This window comes from Euprymna scolopes, chromosome 31, assembly GCF_053919585.1.
Source record: "Euprymna scolopes isolate OS-2025 chromosome 31, ASM5391958v1, whole genome shotgun sequence".
Lineage (NCBI taxonomy): Eukaryota > Metazoa > Mollusca > Cephalopoda > Sepiida > Sepiolidae > Euprymna > Euprymna scolopes.
The window spans coordinates 38,871,326-38,896,644 of record NC_136512.1 but is presented as its reverse complement, the minus strand read 5'-3'; the positions used below and the strand labels follow the sequence as shown (position 1 = coordinate 38,896,644).

The 25,319-nt window shown below is 27.9% G+C and overlaps 1 protein-coding gene and 1 long non-coding RNA gene across 14 annotated transcripts in view; both read left to right on the top strand.

The window, feature by feature from the left end:
- The window catches only part of LOC145255699 (agrin-like), a 2,182,525-nt gene that overhangs the window by 1,791,921 nt on the left and 365,285 nt on the right, over nt 1-25,319 (top strand). For 8 of the 13 annotated variants that reach the window (XM_080114278.1, XM_080114283.1, XM_080114281.1 and 5 more), the window contains one exon: nt 7,480-7,506. The exons of the other annotated variants lie outside the window; for them this stretch is intronic. In XM_080114278.1, the coding sequence (XP_079970404.1) occupies nt 7,480-7,506 (27 nt within the window). The remainder of the gene's footprint in view (nt 1-7,479; nt 7,507-25,319) is intronic. 13 annotated transcript variants of the gene reach the window in all.
- LOC145255701 (uncharacterized) lies at nt 10,951-11,178 on the top strand. Its single transcript, XR_013863894.1, has 2 exons — nt 10,951-11,066; nt 11,102-11,178. It is a non-coding gene; the product is annotated as an uncharacterized LOC145255701 (long non-coding RNA).

The following is a 25,319-nucleotide window of genomic DNA, read 5'->3' as shown; positions in this document are numbered from 1 at the left end:
CTAATAAAATAACTCAAGTTTAACATTTTTTCAAATGATCTAATAATGTGATTTGAAGACTCATTTTACAAATAAAACTTGAACTGATTCACAAAAAAATGCAGAGATTAATATTCAATAGTTTTATTTTATAAAGTTAATTTATTTTCTTTTATTTGATTTACACAATATTAGAAGAGAAATGGTTTAAAATAATTAAAAATACAAATATAACATTTTTTTAAGTTAAAAACTACATTTTATTGAAATTTTGTCTCAAAATATAATTCTTAATTTTATTTAAAATCTTTGACATAGAATATAAATTAAAAAACACATTTAGCTTTCGGAATTTTTTAGATGAGGATTGATAATTTGTATTATCGGACTACTGTTCTCATCTTAGAGATTATTTACACAACGTTTTCACAGATGTAAACTACCGCCTTGGGAATGTGCATGGAATTTTAAAGAGAGGTCATTATTTGGCTTGCTTGTGTTCTTTTGTCATCTTAAAGGAGTCAAAAGAAATTACACGAATAGGAGGTAATTAGCAAGAACTTGTATAAACAGAAAGTACTGAAGTAATGGCTTGACAGAGACTGCTTACTTCGCTTCTCTTCTCTTCTCCTAATTGCTCATAACGACTCTATACATAGAGTTAGGAAAAATCTATACAGTGATGAAATAGGGAAGATCACCATAGTATGTTCTGACATAATGATTCCCGAGTTTGGCAAAATGCACCTGAGTAACATTGTGAGAATTGCATCCAAGATAAGTACAGTAGTCCGATTAATTCAAATAACATAAATATTTAGCTGTTGTGAACTTTCTATGCATAAGCAACATGTTGTACACATTTGACACAAAATTGTTTGACATCTACCTATCAACGAAATATCCATCGTCTCGGATTTTTTGAGATGAAGATTGATAATTTCTATTATTTAGACTAGTGTTCTCATCTCATCTCACAACGTTTTGGCTGATTGTAATCTCCGACTATCAAAACCAAACGGAACTTCCGTGAATCGAATTTCTTTACATGACTTCACATTTATGGAGCTTAATAGCATTGGACTGTTTCATTGCTGGCTACAGCATAGTTGTCTTTAAGTTCAATGTTAAAAGTACTCACTGAGCCGTCCTTGTAAATAATCAAACTCCACTTTTTGACCCATCATTTACAGTCCTAACACAGTATTGTTCATCTGCCACTTTACAATCTCATTAACCCTTATCCTCGAATAGCTTTTGGCTTTGGTAAGTGGTGGTGCCTGATTGGATTTTTTAAAATAAAAAAAGGTTTTCTAACTCTAGAATCTATATGGAATAGAGAGTTCAGTTCGAAATTCTGCACAGATTGCCGAATTTGTCATTGAATTTGAAGAAGGTTGGAGGTTATATAAACCGAAACGTTGTGAAAATAACCTCCAAGATGAGAGTAGAAGTCTCAATAATAGAACTATTACAAAAGATTCTTTTCCATGGTTTTCCTAACTGTGAACCAGTTTGTTCTATGACTACATAAAAAATGATTCGGAAATTAAAAAAAAAAAAAAAAAAACGCATTTCAAAGCAGCTGAATTTTTGTACAGTCGTAATAAAATCTAAGACCTTTTTATATTTCAGAAAAAGAAATATTTATATACATCAAGTAACAAAACCTATATCAAAACAAAACAAAACAAACAAAAAATAAACAAAAAAGGATTCCACTATATGCAATCTTTTTTAACTAATATAATCTGCAAAATATTAATAAAAGTCTCGGTTCTTCTTTAAGATTTCGTCTAAATTAAACACTCTGTTTAAAATGTATTAAAAAAAAAAAATAGATCGGACATTTTGCAGTATAGACAACAAAACGAAAAATTGGTAAAACATAAAATATGCAACAAATAAATGTTTCCAAAGGCAGGATAAATTACTATTCTACGTATATGGATAAGTGTTTTGTGTTTGAATTTATTTTAAAGCGTTTATTTACTTTGAAGTACAAGTAGTGCTGATTATGAGGAGTCTCGATAATAGCTTAAAATTGAAAAAAAATATATTGGTAGAAACCCACACAATAAATATCGCGATGACATTTATTTCTTATATATTTGTTTGCTTTTTTAATTACTTTTTTGTTTTGTTATCTGTACTGCAAAATGTCCAATAAATCTATATTTAAATAAATGTTGATGGGTACAGAATTTAAAAAAAATAGTCAACAAAAATGACAATTTCTTATATAAATATATTTTTTACTGATTGATGACCTGCACCATTATTTTCAACATCAATTATTGTGGGTTTTACTTCAAATGAATTTCCTTGTAAAATGTCCGAAATAAAATTTTTAAATATAATAAAAAGGAATTTACGTATAATGAATTTTTCCCCAAAGAAGATTTCCCTCCGAGTAAGAGCCATGGTAAGAACTACATTAGAATCTAAGTTAAGGTTAGACTCGACCTATAAGTCTTGGTAGAGCAACTAGTATAAAAAAAGAAAACTCAGAAATTACAACATTAGCCCAATCATGAATGCAATAATAGGGTAGATTAGATTAATGCACTTGAAGGGCAACTAATATAGGAAAAGGAAATATTTATTCTATAGTACTGACGAATAGAGATGAAACTATTAACTAGCAAAGAACTGTCAGAATACAAGCACGTCCTGTTTTTTTTTTTGTTTTTTTTTTGTTTTTTCTTAATTTCGAGTTTTACGTAACTATTTTAAAAAGGTTTAAGAGGCAATTTATATTCCCTTCCGGCAAACATTCTTTGTATAAACAGGATGAATTTATTTATTCTTCGTGTTTTTGAAAAATATTTTAAGGATTTCGTGAAATATGTAATTTTTTTGTTGTATTCAATAGTATTCAGATTTATGTAATAATAAGTATTAGATCAAAGAAGATAGTCTTAGGAGACAATTTACTTGAATGAACTATTAAAGATATGCATAAATCTTTTAAGTGCTATATATATATATATATATATATATATATATATATATACATACATACATACATACATACATACATACATAGATTAGTATTTATTCACAGGACAAAAGTTCGGAGGATTTCAACCGGATTTATATAATAGTGCACAATAGTATAGAACTATTTATATTAATATTTTAATCCATTCAGATATATACAAACTTCACTACACTGACACGACAATGTTTCGATCTGTAGTTATTAACATTAACGACTTTCTTGAAGCAAAATATCTCTCCTTTTTCTTGATGTTTATATTGAAATATATTTTTCAATATGAACATATGAATGAAAGGACAGGTTTTTCATATGAGAAAATCTTTGTTTTTTTTTTATAACTACTGGTTGAAATATTGTCAAGCCAGTTTCGTGAATGTTGACCATGCCTATATATATATATATATATATATATATATATATATATATATATAGAGAGAGAGAGAGAGAGGCATGTACAACATTTACAGAATGTTTCGAACTGTAGTTATTAATAACAAAGTTTTTCTCATATAAAAATCTGTCCTTTCATATATATATATATATATATATATATATATATATATATATATATATATATATATATATATGGTAAAATTATTTTTGAGTATCTGTCCTTTCATTTAGATATATATATATATATATATATATATATATATATATATATATATATATATATGATAAAATTATTTTTGAGTATGTCAGTCTAAGAAGTTCAACATCAACAACAATTTCTATGTACGATCGTTGTTGAGACAAAGATTTATTTACTCATACAAATACAAAACCACTACAATTATAGACTAAAATATCAATAAATCTTTGTCTCAGACACGATCGTACTCAGAAACATTCGTTGAATTTCTGGAACTGCAATACTCAAAAATGAATATGCCATAATTTTCTTTTGTTTCTAATATTCAATGGAATATATATATATATATATATATATATATATATATATATATATATATATATATATATATATATATATATATACTCGGGTTTTTTTATATTCAAAAGTAATGGACTAATGAATTCAACGAGGTTGTTAGATAGTGCTCAATAAAAAGAGCTGATAATACTTGTTTATTGTTATATAAACATGCTCACATCCCGCTGCTACAAATAGCCACTTGTTTCAATCAAACAACAGATATCATCAGGCAGCGACTTGACTATTCAACAGTTCAATGAATTATTCATTGAACTTTTGAATAGTCAAGTCGCTGCCTGATGATATCTGTTGTTTGATTGAAACAAGTGGCTATTTGTAGCAGCGGGATGTGAGCATGTTTATATAACAATAAACAAGTATTAAAGACATATATATATATATATATATATATATATATAAATATATATATATACATATATATATATAGATAGATAGATAGATACACGTATGGTTCCAGGTTAATATTTTTTAGACTTGAAGCAACAAATGAAGTTTTAACGAGTTTAATGCAAGTGTGCTCGATACGGGAATAGGGCAAGATATACTTTTTATTTGTTTTATATAAATATCAATATGTCGCTACACATTCATGAGCATGTTTTGGACAGTCATTTACAAAAAATTAGAGACCTTTTCAGCGTTATCCCTCCAAACAAAAGCTCGGTCAATAATCTAACTGAACTTTTGCAACATCGCTTGAAGAGGCCTCTAGTTACTTGTAACTGGTTGTCCAAACATAGCCATGATGCGTCGCGATATATTACTGCTTATGTAAAACAAATAAGTATATATATATATATATATATATATATATATATATATAGGTAGATAGATAGATAGATAGATACAAACAGTTATAATTATCTTATCCTTCTTCTAGTGTATTTTCGTACCCATGAGAAACATATAGTCAACTTAATTGAGCAATAAACGATAGTAGTAGTATAGTTTCGACGTCAGACAGATAGGTGCCAAATTTTATTAGTCTAAAAAACAAAATGACTCATTTCTTCTTTGACTTGCTAAATTTGGAAAGAATGGTTAACTTATTCAATAGACGTACAGTGTTTATCTTATTCAATGAAATATATATTGAGAGAGAAAGAGAGAGAGGCACACACATACATACTTCCACAAATAAGTTTACTATAAAAATTATGTCTGTGTTCAGGTTTCGATATTTTTGCTAACATATATGACGAACGAATATATATACTATACTGCTCTTCTCTCTCTTGGGAGAATGGTATTATGCAGAAAAACTACATTACACCCCCGCCCCTTAAAAAACAATAAATAATGCCTGGAAGGATTGTATCATGACTTGACTGCTGCACAGACACTTAACTACCACCTCAACTCCCCAAACAGAAAGGAGGAAATAATGCTTGGGAAGATGGCGTCATGATAAACGAATATACGCTACATTATCCCCACTCCTGAAGAAAGTACATTAGTCTGAATCGGAAAAGTAAACTGAATTGAGCATCATAAGATAGTAATAGAATATAGTGTCAGGCAGATAGATACAAAATTTCCTTAAAGTAAAAGTAGAGTTTCTAATGAAGTAACTGCCTGTCTGAAACCGAAATTCTATTATGACTTCTCCAGTTATAATCAGTCACTAAATTCCATTTAACTACATTGTTTTTGTTTTACATTTTCTGTAAGGAGATGGAATCTTTGCAGAACGTTTTTAAAGGATTTCATCAAATGTTCAATTTTGCAGTAATTTTTAATGAATTTTCGTGATAAGTTGCACACGATCTTAGAACTATCCCTCAGTCCGACACAATCTTCAAAATGGCCCAAACACTGTCAAACTGATATGTCCTTGACATATATGAACAGGTATGTGGGTTCATCTATAGTGATGAACCCAAACGTTTAAGTTAAATCATTTTCATACAATATGGAGAAGTAATGATCAGATAAAAACTTTGGCTCATTTTTACATTGTCAAATAGTGGTGATCAGTCTCACAACCGGCTTATGTTCTTATTAAGTGAGTTTTTTTCACTTCAAACTTAGTGGAGAAACAAGTTAAATGGTCAACTAGAAGGTTCCTTTTTCATTAGCTACTATACCAGGGTGTAGGGGATAGCATCACTTTATTCCTATGATTACTTCACTTGCTCTTGATCTTAGTCTTATAATACTGAGTGTTTCGAAAGGAGGCACCAAGTACATTTTTTAAGTTATTGGCATGACCCAAGTAAGGGTTGAGCCTCCATCTCTTGGCCCGTTAGCGAACACTCTTACTATTATGCCAAATCTTAATGGAGAGTTATATAAAAATGCATTAAAGAGCCAGGTCACACAGTATCAACCAAAGAATGGTCACAACTAGTATAATTTCTAGTGACATTGAGAGAACCGAATGTATCAATGGGGGATCAATCTACTGTATAATGTTATTTGAAATATGTACATATATATATATATATATATATATATATATATATATATATATATATATATATATATATATATATATATATATATTGTATTGGTAGTAATTATTTGTAAGTGTGTCCACCAAAAGAGTGCTCAATGTTTAGACAGAGCCAAAATAAGTAAATTTAGTTTACAAACAAATGGCTACACATAAGCATACATGTTTCAGCGAAAGAGACAGTTTACTAACATGAATGCGTGCCTTTTATTAGTTCCATTTGGAATTGTCGAACCCATTAACATTTATTTATCAAATGTAAAAATAGAAAACTACAAAAATATAGGAAATATACAATTGATCATTTTTTATTTACTTGTTAATAAAACAATTGCGAACATATAAGTTATTCCCATTATTACTATTAAGATATTACACTTAAACTGTTTCAATCAAAATAATATTAAAATATAATTAAAATCGTCTTTTATACTTAGATATTTACAAAGAATTATTATTTTGGAAAACTTAAATAATTTTCCCTTGGTTACATTTTAAGCATTTATTAAAATACCATTAAAATAGTTTTTCTTTAATTTAGACATTAAAAAATAATTTTGACTAAATTTAAATAATTTTTCCTTTATTGTTTTTTAAACAACCATTTAAACTTTATGTAATTAAAATATCAGAATTAAAACATTTAATACTGTTAAAAATAGTTTTTAAACTTATAATTTAATAAATAATAATATAATATAATAATCATATACAATGTGCAATAATAAAATTAAAACAATTCTTTTTATTATATTTTAGATAATTTACTTTAAAGTAAGCTACCATTATATATTTTATTTACATTTGATATTATTATATATATATACATTTATTTTTATACTATATCTTTCGTTGATAAATGATATTTATTCAAAATATTATGTAATTGTTCTAATATTTTTACTTTTTTGATAACATATTTATTATGATTGTATCACATTGGTTTTAAGTGAAGTAGATATTCTTGGAGTTATTATTATTATTATGATCATGATTATTATGATTATTATTATTACTAGAATTGCTTTAGCCATAGTTGATTTTTTTAATGGCAACTCTTTGAAACTGGCCCTTCTGACTTCATAGCACCTCCAGGATTGATCCGCGCGGATGGTATAAAAAAACAGAATAATCTGCTATCAAACTTATTGCTTCACGTACATTTCTCTCGCACCACTCGATAGCTACTATCTCTCTCTCTATCACAAACTTTGGCACACATTCTTTTCTCTCTCTCTCTCAATTTCTACCTCTCTCTCTACATATATATATATCTTTATATATCTATATCTATTATAACTATATAGATATCGATATATAGTTGTCCGTATCACCTCTCTTCTTCACTCAGAGTTGTTTGTTATCGAAATGGTTCCAATCCGTGACACTGCTGCCGCCTCATTACTTTTTATCACCACCACCACCACCACCCACTAACCCTCTAACACCAACCACCACCACCACCACTAAACCTCTACCTCCGCCACTTATTGTGTATGTCTGTGTTTTTCGTTTTTATTTTTATTTTTTTTGAGAAGAGAAAAAAGATTTAACAAATATTTCTCTTATTCTTCTTAGTTGCTGTTATTGTCGTTTTTTGTTATCGCATTATTATTTTTTAATTTAGTTTTATTATTATTATTATTAATTATTACTTATTTTAATTATTATTATTATTATTATTATTATTATTATTATTATTATTAATTAACATTGTGGTCATCAGCGTCATGGTTGTGTTTGTTGTGCCTATTGTCGCCATTGTTGTATTTACTGCATTTGTTTCTTTGACCGTCACTTGCAAAAGGCAAAAATAAAAAAAATACTCTTACACACGATGCATTGCATGCTTTGCATATGTACAGAGAGCACAATTGCATACATGCATACTTGCCAATAAATGCATATATGATATGTATGAAGGAAGGCATGCGTGTATGCACCTGTGCACATCTGTTTGTTTGTTTTTTGTATATATATATATATATATATATATATATATATATATATATATATATATATATATATACATATTGCCTGGCTAGTTTTTATATATGAATATTATACACACATACAAACAAATACATATTATTAATATATATAATTATTATATGCATATGCATACATGTATATATATGCATACACACACACATATATTTATATACATATGTATATGCATTTCCAAATGTATGCATACAATAAAAATACATGTGCACACAAGCACACACTATATATATACATATATGTGCAGACGCATATATATATATATATATATATATATATATAATTATATTAACATTTTTAATTCAAAATATTTATACGTTTGTGCATGTTTATTTTTGTCTTATTAGTAATATTATATATATTTATATTATTATCATTATTATTATTATTATTCAAAGTTACACACAAAAATATACACACATATATACATACTTAGCTAATTATTTTTTGTATTTTTCTTTCTTTTTTAAAATTATTGTTTTTCGTTTTTTTAATTGTTCTTGGTCAATGTCCGTGATATATATATATATATATATATATATATATATATATATATATATATATATATATATATATATATATATATATATATAAGATGCATTTGAAGTAAATTTATTTTTATCATATTATTTATATCAAAAAATGCAAAACCACAAAAAATAAATAATTGAGAGAAACTAACACTAGTTAAACTACTGTGACTGTAACCTTATTCACAATGAGTTTTCTAATATATATACATATATATATATATATATATATATATATATATATATATATATATATATATATATATATATATTATAATCAGGTTGATTTGATATGATTTTTATCTTCAACCTTCTAAAATGTAATGCAATTATTAAAACATGTGTGTTTGCTAAAAAATAAAAAAAGAACACACATTAAAAACTGAAATCTATTTAGTTTTAAATATTTTACTATTAAAATAAAATTCTTTATATTTTTCAAATTGAAAGGTAAAGCAGATGATAATTTCAGTCTTGGATAATATTCAGATTTCTCTAAATATTTATACAAATTACTTCTTCTAAATTAAAATTTTTCAATATCAAATGTCGTTGTGCCTTTTTCCATTTTTAAACACAAAAAATAATAGCTTACGATATTCATAAATAAAACTAAAATAAATTAAAAGATCTGTCCACTGCATATCACTTTTCTTCTCTCAATCTTAATTGACACCAATGACACGGTATAGAACATGATCTCACCAGCAAGATAATCATAACGTGAGAAAGAAACTTGTTTACTATGTAGAATTGCATTTATCCAATCACAGACTAGCATGTCCAATTACATCATCCAATCACAGTCTAGCACGTATATTCACATCATCCAATCACAGTTTGCGATACAATGTATCATTGTATTCATTCACTGTATTCATGTCCTTATTTACTTACCTGCCAACAAATGGCAAAATAAGATAGGAGGTCACATTTTTATGCGGGAAGATATCCAACTTCCCCAAAACAGAACTCTGGATGGGCCAAACATAAAAAAAAAAATCGATCCATTCAAAAAGAGTCTTTTCTCTTCAGGACAGTTTGAATAATTTATTGTCTATATAATAAAAATTAAAGTACAGTATGAAAAATGTAGCAAAAGCCATCATAAATGTGTTGAAAATGGGTATCCATCATCTTTGGTCTACTATAACTTTAATTATGTTACACTTGGCTAGAATTATTACAGTCATCACAATACCACATTTACTCTAGCGGGCCGCCCTATTTACAAATATACAATAAGGCATTTAGAAAATTTTAATGTTATTCATAAATATAAATATTTGGAAAATTCATTATCAGTGAAGAGAGGAACAACAGCAAAAACAAAAATGGTTAGTAATATCCTCACAACCCTTTCTAATTCATAGACTTGCTCACTGTTATCCAGTTTGTTCAGAACTGAAAACAAGTTTAATCTCTAATAGAGAGTTGAATTTAAGTGAGAGAAACTAAAATGGGAATGATCGTTTTGGAGTATATCACGTCCTTTCAGATACTTCACTTTGATCATATTTTTACATTGCATCCTCAACAATTGAACGACCTTGTTTTGTAAATAAGAGATGAAGGATGACAATGGAAATGCCAAAATGAAATTGCTTTAGCACATTATTCTACAGATACCTGTTGATTATTTATTGTAGTAATCCCATTCTATGCGGCAAGCAGAATAAATGAATTCATTAGTATTTATCGTATTATATCACTTTAATTATTTTTGTCTGTCTCTTCGACTGATGGTCACTTATAGGCTCTAAAACCATTTGGCAAAATTGAATCAAATTTGAAATGTCGAGTGTGTCATATAGGCCTAATACTAATACTTCTATTACTACCATTATTAAATAGTTAAAAGGGACATTTCAAAACTGCAAGGCGGTCTAAAAAGATATAAGCATCTATTACATAAAGGAAAGCCTTTGGATCCAGCTAAAAATAAAAAAACTACACAAGATACGCCAATAAAACTGACATATTGTTTTTTCAACATTACCTTGGACAACATCTAGGTACATTTATTTTAATAGGCATCATCGGGAACAGAATTAGTCGGGAGGGGGGCGACATTTTGAACCATTTTTATTCTTATTATCTAGTAATTTATCAACGATGTTAATCCAGTTATCAGAGGAAGTGGGGCGATAGAGAGAAAAATGACAGGAGGAAAGATGGGGCGATAGAGAGAAAAAGGAGAAAAGGAAGGGAAATACAAGGAGGAGAGCGGGGAATGGAGAGGAAAGGAAGAGAGAGGGGAGGAGATGGGATAAAGAGAGGGAGTACAGAAAGCTAAAGAGAGAGAGAGAGAGGGAGAAGTTTTAAAATAAAGATGTTACACACTTTTAATTCTTCTATTTCGTTGTCCATGCTACCCCCTCCCGCCCCGAGCAACACCGTTAGTTTGTGATAAAATATCATTTATTATTAAAAGGAAAACGTTTTTTTTTTCATAGAGCTGTCTTACAATCACATAAGCTTCGCACAGCAGAAGCTTTATTTCCTTTCGTATACCATCATTTTGTGAGCAAAGCAAAATAATTTATAATATAATATGTTTGATCCAAGCTCGTTGGCGCTGAATCACTGTGGCTATTCATAAATTGAAGTTCATGATGACCCTGCCTGACGTGACATAGGGAATTCTCTTAGTCTCTGATTGAATGTTATCATTGAGTGAAGGAATAGTAGCGGCATCGCTGGTATAGCCTGTCTTGTAGGTATCTCAACAGGAAATAACCCAAAAGAATTAGATCTGAAATATGTGCAGGCCAAAGGTGAACCACACAATTAGAAATGAGCTTGTCTTCAAGGAAGTAGTGATGAAAGTATTTGAGCAATCCAGTGTTACTTCATCCTATTATGGCCACATCAGATTAAAATCATATCCTATATTGAGGAATATCATATATATATATATATATATATATATATATATATATATATATATATATATATATATATATATATATATATATATATATATAAATTGCAGGTTAATATTTTCCAGAAGTGGAGCAACGAATGAAGTTTTAATGAGGTTAATACACGAGTGCTGAATCCCAAAGTAGAGCAAGATATACTTTGTATTTTACATAAGTATCTATATGTTGCTACGCATTCATGATTGTGTTTCGGTCAGCCAGTTAAAAGTAACTAGAAACTTCAGGCGATATTCCTTATACAAAAGTGAAGTCCGTAAACAATTAAGTAATATCACCTGAAGAAGTCTCTAGGTCCTTGTAACTGGCTGATCGAAACATACTCTTGAATGTGTAGTGACATATAGCTGCTTACGCAAAATAAAACGTATCTATATATTGCAAAAGCTGCACGTTATGTGTTAATTATTAAAACGTTCCTGACATGTTTGTATATGATTTTCAGCTAGGAATTGAATGTGATTCCTCAGTTTTGCTATGATTTGTTTTGTCTTTCTGGACGAGTAAAGGAAAAGAGCATAATACAACAATCTACGTTAGATAAAATAAGGTCATGTCAAAATCCTTGGAAATCAATTTTTTTTAAGCTGGGGATGAGGCATCCTACTGGATGCTAAACATTCAACCGGCAACTCAGATATTCCAACTGAGAGATCTTTTTAAGATTCTGACCGTCTCTTTCAGTACAATTCTCTTTTTTAGTGGCCATAATTTGGAGTGAAAGTCACATTAGAAAACTCAAATATTTCAGATTTACATTGAATTTGATCCATACTCGTAAAGCACCAATCTAAGCAAGGTTCCCCGAATTTAAATTTCTTCTTACACCTATTTTAACTTAAGCCTTAAAGTTTTGTCATTTTCTAGAATCAAAACTTTGATCAACAGTAGAATATTGAATCTTGATATAAGGCTTATTGGCATTATATCTGTAAATTTTCACCTTCATAAGGGAAATAAAAGTGATGCAAAACCATTCTGTTTGAAGAATTAATTTCTACATATATACTAATCCAGCAAAAATAAGATTCTATTAGTCAACAAGTTAATCTCTTAATTAAAAAAAAACTTGAATATAACATTAATATAATCAAGTTTCTTTTTTAGATGAAAGCATATCATTAATCATTTATCTAGCATATAAAATTATATTATCGGATTTTCAAAGTCAGGCCCAAATAGCACGTAAGCATCTGACACGATTTTTTTAATGTTGTTATTGTTATACCATGTTATTAGCAATATAATAACTTACTTAGCTACATTATATTTTTAAATATTAGTCTACACTAGAAGGCTGCTATTATTAAACATTTTTAATCACCTAAAATAAAAATCATTGAGGGAAATAACTTATTTTAAATTGAAGAATATAATAGGAGTTATATATCTTTAGTTAAAATGTGCAAACAAAAGAAATAATTTTAAACTAAAATCACTTCAGTGCATCCTGGAGAATGGCAGATAGACTTAGCCTAGTATATTTGTATATATTTATATAATATCTCATATCTATATAATGACTGCATAAATTTAAATAATGATCCGGATGGGATTTATTTGTAGGAAATTTAAAAGATGGTCCGGATGGGATTTGTTTGTAGGGTGGAAAAGGAATTTGACCCATCATTTTTTAGATGACACTAAAAATAAGGTTAATGACTCTACCACTCAAACATGCTAAATCCAAGTTGAACAAAATAATTAATCTGTTGTGCATATATATATATATATATATATATATATATATATATATATATATATATATATATAGTTTCCTTCTTTGGTTCGACGAGGTGCGTCTCTTTAGATAGGGACTCCATGCACATATGTAACCAATAATGTTTGTTTGTATAATAAACAGACTATATATATATATATATATATATATATATATATATATATATATATATATATATATATATATATATATATATATATAATTATGTGAGGCTATTTACAATACAGGAATGTGTTGGATAGATACGGGATTGAAAACAAAGATAAAAGTAAAATATATAACTAGAGCTGGAATAAAGAAGAATTTTCCAAAATATTGAATTCATCGTCAACTGACATTGAAGGCAAGTAAGATTTATAAATAAAATAAGAAAGTAAAAATATATAAAGAAAATTATTAAAAAGGTAAAAAAAACAATAGTATGTTCGACAAAAATAGAAACACAAATAGACTTTAAAAAATTATCTTACTTTTATCTTTGCTTATTTTATTTGTAGTCAGTATTGTATCCCACATTGTAAATAGCCTTCCATAAATTATCTATATAATTGCAAATTTTTCCCAGGCCCTTTTTCCAGCTATTTCGTATTCTGAAAGACAGAACGCACACGTTTAAAAATATTAAAATGATAGACAATGTTTTTTTTTTCTAAACAATTGAAACAATGAATGTCGAGTGAATGCTTTTAATTGCCCCCCCCCCCCCATTAAAAATGTATTTATTTTTTTTTTAGATCTTTATGCATGATGACTATAAGTAATTGTTCCTAATGTGCATGTTATAGAAGCATGACAAAATTGAAGTGATTCATCACAGGCTTTGGAACAAAACATTCAACCAATACAAACATCTAAAATTGAAGATAAATGTCATTTCACAACAAATTCTTGTATTTTCATTTTTAAGATTAACAAAAAAAAACCAGAGAAATTGTCCAATACTGAAGACCATAATTTAACACTCTCAAACACACAAATTTTCCGGACGCTCTTAAACTTGAAATGCAGTGTTTCGGAATTGTTCAGATAGTTGTTGGAATACCAAAACCTCATTCGAAGATCACTCGTTGTATGAAAGAATAGCTTCTTATTTATATAAAGATACTTTATTTTGTTTAGAAAATTTTTGAGATGAGGATTGATAATTTGGATTATTTGGATTATTCAGACTACAATTCTCATCTTGAATGTTATTTTTGCAACGCTTCTACTGATGCAATCTTCGATTGTTTTCAGGTGCAACTTTGTACCCTATATTTAACCCATAGGAGTAGATTGTTCTTGTCCCGTTAGATGTGGCTTACAGAAGCATTACAAGATGGAATTAATTTATCATATTCAACAAACTACAAACATCTCAAATGCCACAATTCAAAAAATATATTGTATTTTCATTCTTAACTAATTTTCATTCTTAACTAATTATTAATTTATTTTTTCTTTATGTTAATACCAATCAAATCTTTTATGAATAAAATACTATATTTTAGCACAAGGTGAAACAGTTGTGAATGTGATTGCGATAGTTAGAAGTAGATGGAGTAGATTTTCCTGAAATTTTTTGCCACTATTAACTAGCAGAATGTTGCCACTATTGACCATGCATGTGTACGCAGTGTGATGATGCATAAAAGTAAAACTTTGCTAGTGAGGGATGAGGACATATGTTGCATGCAGAGAAATGATATGAAAATGATACGATCAATGTATAATATAAGTGTTAAAACCAGGCTTTGTTCTGCTGACATCAGAAGAAAGGTAAATCAGGACAATAGAGGGAGATGTGTGCAAAACAGGAGAATTGGTTTAGTCATATTATATAATTGGTTTAGTCATATTAAATAATTGGTTTAGTCATATTATATAATTGGTTTAGTCATATTATATAATTGGTTTAGTCATATTAAATAATTGGTTTAGTCATATTAAATAATTGGTTTAGTCATATTATATAATTGGTTTAGTCATATTAAATAATTGGTTTAGTCATATTAAATAATTGGTTTAGTCATATTATATAATTGGTTTAGTCATATTATATAATTGGTTTAGTCATATTAAATAATTGGTTTAGTCATATTAAATAATTGGTTTAGTCATATTATATAATTGGTTTAGTCATATTATATAATTGGTTTAGTCATATTAAATAATTGGTTTAGTCATATTAAATAATTGGTTTAGTCATATTATATAATTGGTTTAGTCATATTAAATAATTGGTTTAGTCATATTATATAATTGGTTTAGTCATATTAAATAATTGGTTTAGTCATATTAAATAATTGGTTTAGTCATATTAAATAATTGGTTTAGTCATATTATATAATTGGTTTAGTCATATTAAATAATTGGTTTAGTCATATTAAATAATTGGTTTAGTCATATTATATAATTGGTTTAGTCATATTAAATAATTGGTTTAGTCATATTAAATAATTGGTTTAGTCATATTATATAATTGGTTTAGTAATATTATATAATTGGTTTAGTCATATTAAATAATTGGTTTAGTCATATTATATAATTGGTTTAGTCATATTAAATAATTGGTTTAGTCATATTAAATAATTGGTTTAGTCATATTAAATAATTGGTTTAGTCATATTAAATAATTGGTTTAGTCATATTAAATAATTGGTTTAGTCATATTATATAATTGGTTTAGTCATATTATATAATTGGTTTAGTCATATTAAATAATTGGTTTAGTCATATTGAATAATTGGTTTAGTCATATTATATAATTGGTTTAGTCATATTAAATAATTGGTTTAGTCATATTAAATAATTGGTTTAGTCATATTATATAATTGGTTTAGTCATATTATATAATTGGTTTAGTCATATTAAATAATTGGTTTAGTCATATTAAATAATTGGTTTAGTCATATTATATAATTGGTTTAGTCATATTATATAATTGGTTTAGTCATATTATATAATTGGTTTAGTCATATTATATAATTGGTTTAGTCATATTATATAATTGGTTTAGTCATATTAAATAATTGGTTTAGTCATATTATATAATTGGTTTAGTAATATTATATAATTGGTTTAGTCATATTGAATAATTGGTTTAGTCATATTATATAATTGGTTTAGTCATATTAAATAATTGGTTTAGTCATATTAAATAATTGGTTTAGTCATATTAAATAATTGGTTTAGTCATATTATATAATTGGTTTAGTCATATTGAATAATTGGTTTAGTCATATTATATAATTGGTTTAGTCATATTATATAATTGGTTTAGTCATATTAAATAATTGGTTTAGTCATATTATATAATTGGTTTAGTCATATTATATAATTGGTTTAGTCATATTGAATAATTGGTTTAGTCATATTATATAATTGGTTTAGTCATATTGAATAATTGGTTTAGTCATATTAAATAATTGGTTTAGTCATATTAAATAATTGGTTTAGTCATATTATATAATTGGTTTAGTCATATTGAATAATTGGTTTAGTCATATTATATAATTGGTTTAGTCATATTATATAATTGGTTTAGTCATATTAAATAATTGGTTTAGTCATATTAAATAATTGGTTTAGTCATATTAAATAATTGGTTTAGTCATATTGAATAATTGGTTTAGTCATATTATATAATTGGTTTAGTCATATTATATAATTGGTTTAGTCATATTAAATAATTGGTTTAGTCATATTAAATAATTGGTTTAGTCATATTATATAATTGGTTTAGTCATATTTAATAATTGGTTTAGTCATATTATATAATTGGTTTAGTCATATTATATAATTGGTTTAGTCATATTAAATAATTGGTTTAGTCATATTATATAATTGGTTTAGTCATATTAAATAATTGGTTTAGTCATATTAAATAATTGGTTTAGTCATATTAAATAATTGGTTTAGTCATATTATATAATTGGTTTAGTCATATTTAATAATTGGTTTATTCATATTATATAATTGGTTTAGTCATATTATATAATTGGTTTAGTCATATTAAATAATTGGTTTAGTCATATTATATAATTGGTTTAGTCATATTATATAATTGGTTTAGTCATATTAAATAATTGGTTTAGTCATATTAAATAATTGGTTTAGTCATATTAAATAATTGGTTTAGTCATATTATATAATTGGTTTAGTCATATTAAATAATTGGTTTAGTCATATTATATAATTGGTTTAGTCATATTATATAATTGGTTTAGTCATATTAAATAATTGGTTTAGTCATATTATATAATTGGTTTAGTCATATTATATAATTGGTTTAGTCATATTAAATAATTGGTTTAGTCATATTAAATAATTGGTTTAGTCATATTAAATAATTGGTTTAGTCATATTATATAATTGGTTTAGTCATATTAAATAATTGGTTTAGTCATATTATATAATTGGTTTAGTCATATTATATAATTGGTTTAGTCATATTATATAATTGGTTTAGTCATATAGAATAATTGGTTTAGTCATATTGAATAATTGGTTCAGTCATATTATATAATTGGTTTAGTCATATTAAATAATTGGTTTTAGTCATATTGAATAATTGGTTTAGTCATATTAAATAATTGGTTAAGTCATATTAAATAATTGGTTTAGTCTTATTAAATAATTGGTTTAGTCATATTAAATAATTGGTTTAGTCATATTATATAATTGGTTTAGTCATATTAAATAATTGGTCTAGTCATATTAAATAATTGGTTTAGTCATATTAAATAATTGGTTTTAGTCATATTAAATAATTGGTTTTAGTCATATTGAATAATTGGTTTAGTCATATTAAATAATTGGTTTAGTCATATTAAATAATTGGTTTAGTCATATTAAATAATTGGTTTAGTCATATTAAATAATTGGTTTTAGTCATATTGAATAATTGGTTTAGTCATATTAAATAATTGGTTTAGTCATATTAAATAATTGGTTTAGTCATATTAAATAATTGGTTTAGTCATATTAAATAATTGATTTAGTCATATTAAATAAATGAATGCATAAAAGTGTTTTGGTTAGTACATGTAGAAGAGTTGAGGTAACAGGTTCAGTTTACAGCGAAGGCCAAGACAAGCATAGGAGGATGTCATAAAAATGGTAGAGAGAGAGAGAGAGAGAGAGAGAGAGAGAGAGAGAGAGAGAGAGAGAGATTAATAATAATTTGGAGAGAGATAGGTTAGTTTGGAAATCAATTTCTAAAAACCATTAAACGCATGTGTAAAACGAAAGTCGAACCAACGATGATGACGGTGATTTTGAGCAAAATTACTTTCACATATTTACTTGACATTATAGGATAATTAGAGCGTCTATTTATATATCAAAATATATATATATAAATGTGGATTAGATTAGCAAAGGATTTTGTATTGAATAATACATGAAACTGATTATAACCTTAAACTCAAGATTTCACAAAACCGAAACATCAGTGAGTGTATTTAAAACTCGCCCTTTATGACTAAAAATATTCCTGAAAATGCAGATGCTGCTGAAATAGAGTTACTTATCCTCCTGTTTATCAAAAAAAGACTATTAGCATTAATGAGTTAAGATAAAAAGGAAATTGTCAAATTTAAAACTCCCAGGCAGATTTTTCAGGTCGCATTACAATTAAAATTATCTTTTTGATGCTTCAGAATCTTTTGAGATGCACATTGATAATTGGGATTATTTGGATTATTTAAACTACTGATCTTATCTTGGACATTATTCACACAACGTTTTGGCCGGTGTAATATCTAACCTTATTCAGGAGTGTCTTAGGAATTTCCACTTTAAACTGATGAATCTATATGGAGTTTCGAATTAGATTTTTAATTAAATCATTAGTATTAGATTGTTCTTCTTTCGTTCGTAGAAGTCTTAAGTATTTCTTGATTATATTTTTAGTGTCGCCTGTGCTTAGAATTGAACCTTCATTCTCCGAAAGACTATCATTGAAAATTATTGAACTCTGGAATCTTAAAATTCTTTAAAGATTATGGAGTTCAACGTGAAGATTCCTAAGTTCGACAGAACACATTTGAAGAAGGTCGGGGGTGACATCAGCTGAAACGTTGCAAGAATAAAATTCAAATAATACAAATTATATTATTAAGATTAATTACAGAATTTTGACTAAGTGAAAATTGTAATATTTGTTTTTGTTTTGTTTTTTTCTTTTAGTTTTCTTTAGAGTTTTAGGGAAACAATTATTTGTGGCTCTAAATATCATAGAATGAACTTTTGCTTTTGAAATGTTTTCCAATATTATGATATTATTTCATTATTTCGTATTTAGATGGCATTTCGCAATAGAGGCCATATGAATTTTGGCCAATTTAGAATTTAAATGCAGATTACTATCAACTGGCAGGACGACCCTGTGTTGCTTGGAATTTAATAAGAATAACTATTATATACTTTCCACTATGCATATAACATCATAGTCTTTGTTTTCATTGGCAACCCCTCTCCTACCGTTTAGCCCCCTAATATAGTCGGAAGAAGCTGAAATGTTGTAGAACTCTTTGAATTAGTTTCTTATAGCAATGGTTTAAATTTTCTTAAATTTGTATATACAGATATTTGATGTTTGAATGGGGTTCTATCCCCACCTGGAGGTGAAGCTACATAAATATTTGGCACATAGAGGATATTGTACATATTTGGGACCATTTTTATTGTATTTCCCAGATAATTGTGTAGAAATGGTATAAATAGGACATATTTGAAGTTTAAAAATGTCTCTTAGGACACTTAGAACCATTTCTATTGTATTCCCCAGAAAATTTGATGCATATGATTTAAATTTCATAAAAATGGGAAATATTTGAAGTCTTAAGAGGATTATGTCCTTGTAGTTCTCTTAGGGAAGCATCTAGAGATTCAGGAACACTTCCATTGCCTTCCCCAATAAATTTTATATAAGAATACACTTTTAGATTTAATATAGATTCTATATTTTTTTCTTTCTATAGGCAACACGCATACAAACTGACATTTAGTTTTATATATATTTATATAGATTATCAAATTTAGATTGCAGATGTATAAAAAAAATAATTAAAAACTTAATAGTATTTCTACGAACTGCAAACGTTTAACTTTGCTATTATACCATAGTTTTTAGCTGGTGAAACTGAGATCCCTACTTTTTCTATGGTCCTTTATTTAAATTAGCCCAAAACAACGTGTTGCATTATAATGATCTAAAGAAAGTGCTGAAGCTATTGTGATGACCAGTCAGCATGTTTTATGGCAGCAAATGTTGACATGGTTGAGGAAGCTTCTCCTTCACTTCAGTCGTTCAATTGTTGGTTGCTTCTGAGCCAGAAGGAAGATTTCAAAAGTGAGCTGCAATCCATTTAAACAATGTTGCAAAATTCTAAAATGATGGTAATCTATTGGTGTAAGGCCCATCGAATATAGTGAGTGATACATAATTTTTTAGGTATAGTTTTAAAGAAGAGTTTTGTTTTTTGTAATGTGAGGTCTACTGTCAACATGATGAAGGGTGACGCTATCTCGCACAGTTTGCAAAATCATTCGAACGATTTGACACTGATGTGACTATGGTTAAATACAGTTTTACAAATATTTGCAAATTATCAAAGACAATTAGCATACATCTATTTATATAAAGTCAGATCTGTGGTTATGTTTAATTATTAGTATGTATGGGATTCACTCCTAAACTAATTAACTGAGTATTATGAATTTTGAAACATGGCTGCTAGGCATAAGTGGTCAACATGTAGGCTATATTTTGTTTGATTTATTTATATACAAACAAGGTAAAATCCAGAGTGAAAGTCTTTTGTAAAACTTCAGACACCTTTAATATATATGCAATTTTAAAAATAGACATTAGACGTCAATTAATAAATATTCGCTAAATTTAAGATTTTTAGCAATTTAAATGTTTTTTTTTTGGCTGTGTAATATGAGCACAACCTCACATTTGAATATTCAAATATTTCAAATTACATTAAATTTGATTCATAGTCATAGATAAACAAGTTTCTCTGAATCTCAATTTCTTTCTAAGATGCCTTAAACTTAAGCCTTAAATTTGAGACATTTTCTAGAATTTAAATGATATAATAGATTTGAATTAAAATTGAAATAAGAATTCTAGATGTAATTAATTTTAATCCTCATGAGGTTGCAAAAAAGTAATGCAAAACTGTTCCGGTTGGAGGAATTAATAAACATGTATTTTACTATTGATTTATAAATTAGAATGAGATTTAAAAATCTTTTATATATATTCATATATTTTATAAAATTTGGAATCAGCTTCACTTTGGAGCATCGTACACTTCATCTGTTCACTAGTGTTCGTTGATTCCACCCTCTTAAATATTATCATTAAAAAACCTTAAACTTTTAAGATCACAGACAAATGAAAATTCTTTAGAGCTATTTAGACTTTTATAAAGATATGTAGTTTTGGTCAAAGAATATGAGGTTAATAGAAGAAAAAAGAAAGAAAAAAGGAGTAAATTCAAGAAATGGTTTGATGCAAATAATTAATCCAGAATCAATTTAAATATTTAATTTATTATGCCTCTATGGTAGAAGAGTTATTTACTTTTTTTGAGCTTTGAGTTTTGATTTGAGCTTTGGCTTAAGCGGTCAGCTACATAACTATATTTACTACAAGCACTTTTTAACGAAAGTCAGACTTTTATAGCTTAATGATGGCTCAAATAAAATATACAAAGTGTTCAAAACAAATTTGATACTTTTGGAAAGAAAAACAATTCATATCCTGTTACATAATTGATGATTTTTCTTTTAATATCACCACTTAAACGTACACAAGTTTTTATTTATGAAAATAAGAGTTTTGTCTAATTTTTTCACCCCAAACAAAGCAAACCTCCACTGATTTATGAGGATACTTTGATAGGGGCCAAATTTATAGGGGATGGAAAGAGTCGTGTTGGATAGAGAGTTGAGCAGCAAGAGTTTTGAAACATTACATTAAAACTTTTGCATGTTGGTATGGTTGAAAAAACGGGGAGCATGGAAGGAATTCTAAAGGCTAGTGATCCAAGGAAAGAAGCTATTAGAGTAGATGGCCTTTCAGCATCCAAAGACTTCTACAGTGAAGGAGTGTGGGTCGTTGCCAAGAGTATTGCTGGAGGGATACAAGTGTAGAAGATTCATGGTGAAACAATCAAAAAGTGATGTGACATTGCATTGATCAGAATTTTTTTTTGCACCCTGTCCAAGAGAGACTAGTGTGCACCAGTCCAGTTGTAGCATGCAAATCGTGGCTTTAAAGAGATATGAATATACAGATGTCCCAATAAACTATACAAGGTGTTCAAGGAAAATCTGACACTGTTTGGAAATCAAAATGTTGTATCCTGGCACATAACTGATGTTCTATTATATTAATGGATCACTTATTAATGTTAAAGCCACTCGAGGATAAGGGTTAATGAGATGAAATGTATTTTCAGTTGAGAGATAGAGAATTAGGAAACATTAATGGGAAGCAAGATCGATTACTATTGACATTGAATTTGAAGATGACGATGTTGTAATCTGCAGCTGTAATCTGCAAGTAAACAGTCTGTGGTAATGTGTTCCATAGACGAAAAACTCTGTTCACATTAAATTTAAAAATGATTCAAAGTGCATATCTTATAAAATCTTTTGCCAAAATTACTTACTTGAAGAAGCTACTTTGAGATTCCACTTAAACTTCAACAGTATCTTTCAAGTGATGCCTAAACACCAGTTAAACCCTTGATGTTTCAGGTTTGCTATTTTCACAACTGGTCCTGAAAAGTAATCAAGCATCCTGGACTCGATTAGGTGTTTCACCTTGTTAAGGATTTTTTTGGCTTTCATAAGGCCTTGACGATGAGTAAATAGCCCTTTGCTATGCTGTGCCAAATTGTCAATAACTTTGAGACACTCTTGATTTTTAGCTGTGATGAGTATTTTGATACATAATGATGTTTGTCTATCGCTTGCAAAGATGACCATGATCATGCAATTGTTCTGTGGGTTCGAAGATGGCTTGTTAGACCAATTTGAGCTCTAAAGTATTTCCCGCATGTTAGACACTTGTGGGATAATTCTGTATCAGAAATGTTCATTGCTCTGTCTTTTCTAATGCCACGTTTTCTCTTGCGTTCTTCATTGCATGTGGATTCAGCAATTGCAGCCCCTTCGTGAGTTGCAGCACACCAGAAGCATCTGTCTTGGGTTAGTTTTTCCCATGACTTAGAATACAAACCTAACTGTTCAAGGAAGACCTCCAGATTATCCATGAACCATTTCTGCTGTCCTCCTGAAGGTCTTTTTCTTTGGTCAGTTCACCGTAAAGGAGCTGTGTGGTATATATGACCTGCCCAACAAATATAGCACTGCTGATAGAAGTTTTGACTGGGCTTAAACCTCTGTGTCTGGTATCTTTTCTTGCCCCTTGATTTTCAATAATTTACAGAGACAGGTAATATGGAAATGGTTCAGTTTCTTGGCATGTCTGGCATATACAGTTTAAGTTTCACAAGCATACATGAGGATGGTAAGAATAACAGCTCCATATATTCTTGAAGTTTGGTCTGCAGCCGAATTCCTCTATGCTCCCACATAGTAGTTCCAAGATGTCTAAAGACAGCAGTAGCCTTGGCACCCTGCAATTGACTTCATCGTCTATGTGTACTGCCTATAATTTCGATACATATTATCTTTGAGAATACTTTACAGATAAATATCGTGGCCGGGGGGGGGGGGGTTAATGGTCTGATGAGTGTAAAGGTTATTTAGGATCACATCTCATAATGATGAGAATATTATTTAAGTATCTCCCATATCATTTATAAGACAAAAACTGTTGGTTATACATGACTTCGAATAGGTGGGTAAGTCAGACATAGATGAAAGCTTATTTGTACCAAACATGGTTGTATAGAAGAAAGGATTGTGAATTTTATTAACTATCCCATGTGTGAAATATTTTCATCCTTTATTAAAAAAAAAATTCCATAGCTAACAAAATATCTGATTTTCATGAATAAATGCTTGTCTATATTAACCCATTTTAGTGTTTGGATATTTCTGCTTGTAAAAATGTTTTTTTAAACAAATTAAAAAAAAACAACATTTTCCGAAATATTTCTTGAAATTGCTAATCAGCTGACGCTATTTTTTTTAATTGTGCAAATTTAAAATATTGACAGATAACATAGACTGCAAACAAATAAAAACAAATAAAAATTATAATTTACTTTTTTAATTTTTCCAAAAAATAATTTTTATAAATTAATCCAATTACAAAATAGTGTTCGCCAGAACTTCATAAAGACACAAATTTCATTACACCCAATCTTGAGGAAATCTCTAATTTAATTATACAAAAAATATATACACACACACTTACTTTTCGAAATATCTGAAATATGTTTGAATAATAAAATCCTTGTCCAATGGCGGATCTACAGTTGGAAAACTTTGTAGCTTGATTTATTATTGAGTCTCTTTGTAACCGATAAGAAAAGGTTTAAAGAACTTTGCTACCCTTAGGGATAAACTGTGACCCAAATGAAAATAGTGCAGTGGTGTGCCATCTTTGAAAATTGGCAGTTACAAATTTAATTGTTTCACCCCCACCTCAAGGAAATATTGAAATTTACTTCATGACATGGACATTTTAAGGTCATATGAGAATATTTCATGTTTTATATGAAGTGTATCTAC